At 40.8% G+C, this 3,833-nt stretch overlaps 1 protein-coding gene across 1 annotated transcript; it reads left to right on the forward strand.

Moving 5' to 3' along the window:
• The first annotated feature begins 327 nt into the window (after positions 1-327).
• Positions 328-3,070, forward strand: LOC126592022 (expansin-A9-like). Its single transcript, XM_050257772.1, has 3 exons — positions 328-1,084; positions 2,137-2,525; positions 2,761-3,070. The coding sequence occupies exons 1-3, from the start codon at positions 950-952 to the stop codon at positions 3,068-3,070; spliced, it is 834 nt and encodes a 277-aa protein (XP_050113729.1). The 5' UTR covers positions 328-949.
• The last annotated feature ends 763 nt before the right edge of the window (positions 3,071-3,833 follow it).

The following is a 3,833-nucleotide window of genomic DNA, read 5'->3' on the forward strand; positions in this document are numbered from 1 at the left end:
GCCATGGAGTTAGAGGCTCTCCGCATGGCCTACGACAAAATCAAGAAGGGGGAGAACACCCAGTTGCACAGAGAGGTCGTGCAGAAGATCTCTGAGACTAATCTTGAAGAACTTCAAGAAATTCCCAATTCTGCGAATGAAAAGCTCGTATCTTTGGATTTAATTTTTGGGATCTTGATCCAAGCATTTCCATGGAGAACAGGAATTAAGAACCTCAATTTTTCATCTGGGTTTCCCTGGAAGTGACACAGAGCTGCTTGATCTCCCTCCTCTCGCAAGCTCTCTCCTCCAGTCGCGCTTCCTTACACGGCGTCGATACCCGTGACAGCATCCACACCTCACGCAAGCTCCCCCATCTTCTCCATGACCAAGATACTGACGATGACAGCTACCGGCCTTCGAAGAGGGCAAGGGCAGATTTCAGAGTGTCAATCAGAGTGTTGGATTCTTCTGGGTTGCTCATTGTCTCCGTGATTGTTTCAGGTGTTGTTATTTCTTTAATTCGAAGATTATAGTCAATTTTTGATATCTGGGTTACTAAATTCTCAAGATATTGAAGTGGGATATTTCTGATTGATCTGGGATATATGTGTTGATTTGGGTGTTTGTGTTCATCTGCATATATTGTATTGGATATGTTGATGTGAAGAAATACGAAGTTTTGTAGTCAAGAAAGTGTCAATCTTTCAAGACAGTGTTATTCTTTCTGCATCAACAATGTGTGGGAGTTTCTGCGATTCTGATTATCTGGTGAAGACATTGGGTGTTTGGTGATCTGAAACGCTTATTTCTTGAAGTTGTGGTCTTTGATGTACTTTCAAGGTTTAATTGAAGTGAAGCTGTGGTCTTGATGTGTTGATCTCTGCAAGTATTAGTTTTCTTGTCAATTTAAAGAAGAAAGTGTCATTCTTTCTACGAGTCTTGGAGTTTCATTCTCCTAAGTTGCAGTATGATTTGGAGTTTCATTCTCCTAAGTTGCAGTATGATTTGTGTTCATGGAGTGTCAGTCTCCTTATTTGGTATTTTTAGTAGAAGTGTGAGATTTGTGTTGTGCTTTGGAGTGTCATTCTCCTTGGCTGATTTGGTTTCTTGGAGTGTCATTCTCCTTAGTAGATTTAGTTTCTTGGAGTGTCGTTCTCCGTGGTAGTTTAGTTTCTTGGGAGTGTCATTCTCCTTGGTAGATTTAGTTTCTTGGCAGTGTCAACTATGGATTCTCAGTTCACCGTCGAAAACTTGTTAGATATGTTCAGACCAAGACCAGATTAATATGACAGTTTGGGACTTCATTCTTCCTGCACTTCCTACTGTTTGTGGCATATCTGATACTGTAATTGAAGATCGTTGTGGTGTTGAACATGGCACTGATGAGTGGTATGAGGCACTGGATCAGCATTTTAAGTGGCTTCTTCAATACAAAATCAGTTCATATTTTTGCAAATTTCAGAGATGCTCACGGAAGAACAGGGCATCACTGGGCGTCCTATTTTGAAGGAGAGGAAACTGTCATTACGTTACTTTGATTGGGCGCCGCTGCATCTTTCCCAGATCAATCTCACTTGGCTAGTTCAAACTTCACTTGGATACTCCAGAGTTCAGTTTGAGGGGGGAGTAATAACTAATATAACAGAAAGGGGTATTATTGTAATTAGGTTATATGGCTATATAAGGGATTGTTTAGCTATCATTTCTTTAAGTTCTTTTGTATACATTTTCTCCATTTTAATCAATACAATCTTTCTGGTTTTTCTCTCTATCATCTTCATCTTTCTTTGTACCAATTCTTCATCTTTTACAATGTAGTTAATACAAGCAACAAAGAGAGGGAGGAGTTACAACCATATACAATATATACAGGTTGTGTATTGCTGGCAATGGCATTTGAATGAGAGGTAGAGAGTAAACTAGAAACAATTGCAACTGAAAAAATAACAACAATCTTGTACTACATAACATATACCAAGCAGCACAAGAATCTTCAAATTAAAAACAAAGACATTAATCACCATGACATTGCCTAATCTGCGAGCTCTTTTGGGTTCCTTGGCCGTCTTTCTTTTTGTGCTAGCCGACCATCTTCATGTGGTTGCTGCCAACCGCGGCCGGTTTGGAGTTCACCACCCCATAAAGCACCATAAGCCAAGGTTCACTGCTGGCCCTTGGAAGCAAGCTCATGCCACATTCTACGAAGGCGGCTCGGGAACGTTTGGCGGAGCTTGTGGTTACCACGACGTGGTTCAAGAAGGCTATGGCCTCGAGACAGTGGCTCTGAGCAATGCTTTGTTCAACAATGGGCTGTCATGTGGTGCATGCTATGAAATCAAGTGTGTGGATGAGCCCCAATGGTGCAAGCCAGGGAACCCTATTCTCTCTGTTACTGCAACCAACAATTGCCCACCAAATTGGAATCAGGCTAGTGACAATGGAGGATGGTGCAATCCGCCACGCGAGCATTTCGATATAGCCAAGCCTGTGTTCTTCAACATTGCTGAGTACAAGGCGGGCATTATTCCAGTCACGTACCGCAGGTGATTAAATATGCATGCATTAAATAGATTGAATTTTTGATACGTATAAACGGTTTTATTACGAATATTAATATTGTGAGACTCGCAATCTAAACCTCACATTACTAACATAAGGATTTTGATGGTCAATATTGAAAAGCATGATAACATAACATGTACATACATATTAATCGCATAGCGAGAATATTTCCCGTTGTAAAAAAGATTTTAACGATTGCTAGAAATTGTTTTGTAGGGTTCCATGTCAGAAGAAAGGAGGCATGCGATTCACAATAACTGGGAACCCTTATTTCAATGAAGTGTTGGTATGGAACGTGGGAGGAGCTGGGGACATCATCAGCGTGCAGGTGAAGGGCTCCGACAAGCTCAAATGGACAGCAATGAGTCGGATGTGGGGTCAGCGGTGGGTTACCGGCGCCAAGATGGTCGGTGAGTCACTGACCTTCCGAGTTGAAGCAAGTGATAGAAGACACTCAACTTCATGGCATGTTGCCCCAAAGACTTGGCAGTTTGGCCAGACTTTTGAAGGGAAGAACTTCCGATAGATCAAAAGCACGTTATAAGCTTGGATGCTTCGTGCATGTTGAACTCCTCCACACCATATTATGTGAACTAGTTTGGCTTGTCATTACAAATGTATATATACTGACCATGGAATTCTTGCCCGACCATGTAATAATAGAAGCAAGGCACTCGTATACACCATACCACTTTTTCATAAATTGTCCACCTTCAATATTTTTCTTGAGTGGTTCTACACTCACCCGCCTCTCATATCTCTTGACCCACCGTATATTCATTTGTCACGAACATTTTCACTAGTAGGTGTTGATTGTAAAATAAGATTGGCAGTTGGAATTACATCACTTTTTTATCTTTTTATTTTTCCAATCGGACATGTCGTTGTTAGATCAGTTGAAAATTATTATTTCTCAATTTGGTTTTCTCGCATGCCTTTCTTCGTTCATGGTTCATATTTTAGTGTCCTAGGCGTTGAGGAACTACATCAATCCATCCTGATTCCTCACAATTGTTCCTTGTGATGCACCAGAACCATGGCCATTACACTACCACAAAATACCATTTGCCTACCCACATAAGAACCACAGTGAATGTAGCTCAATTTTGAGAGATGAACCACTTGAAGATTTTAGTCCCCTTCATTCTAGTCCATATCCCAAGCCCACCAAAGGGTTTAGTATTTTAATTTGTTAATCTACAAATTTTGAGTGTTAAAAGTTTGGCGCTATCTATGAGAAACTTATGCAATTTGGTTGCTTTTTTCACCCAACATCTTAGGAACTTTCT

This window comes from Malus sylvestris, chromosome 12 (genome assembly GCF_916048215.2).
Source record: "Malus sylvestris chromosome 12, drMalSylv7.2, whole genome shotgun sequence".
Lineage (NCBI taxonomy): Eukaryota > Viridiplantae > Streptophyta > Magnoliopsida > Rosales > Rosaceae > Malus > Malus sylvestris.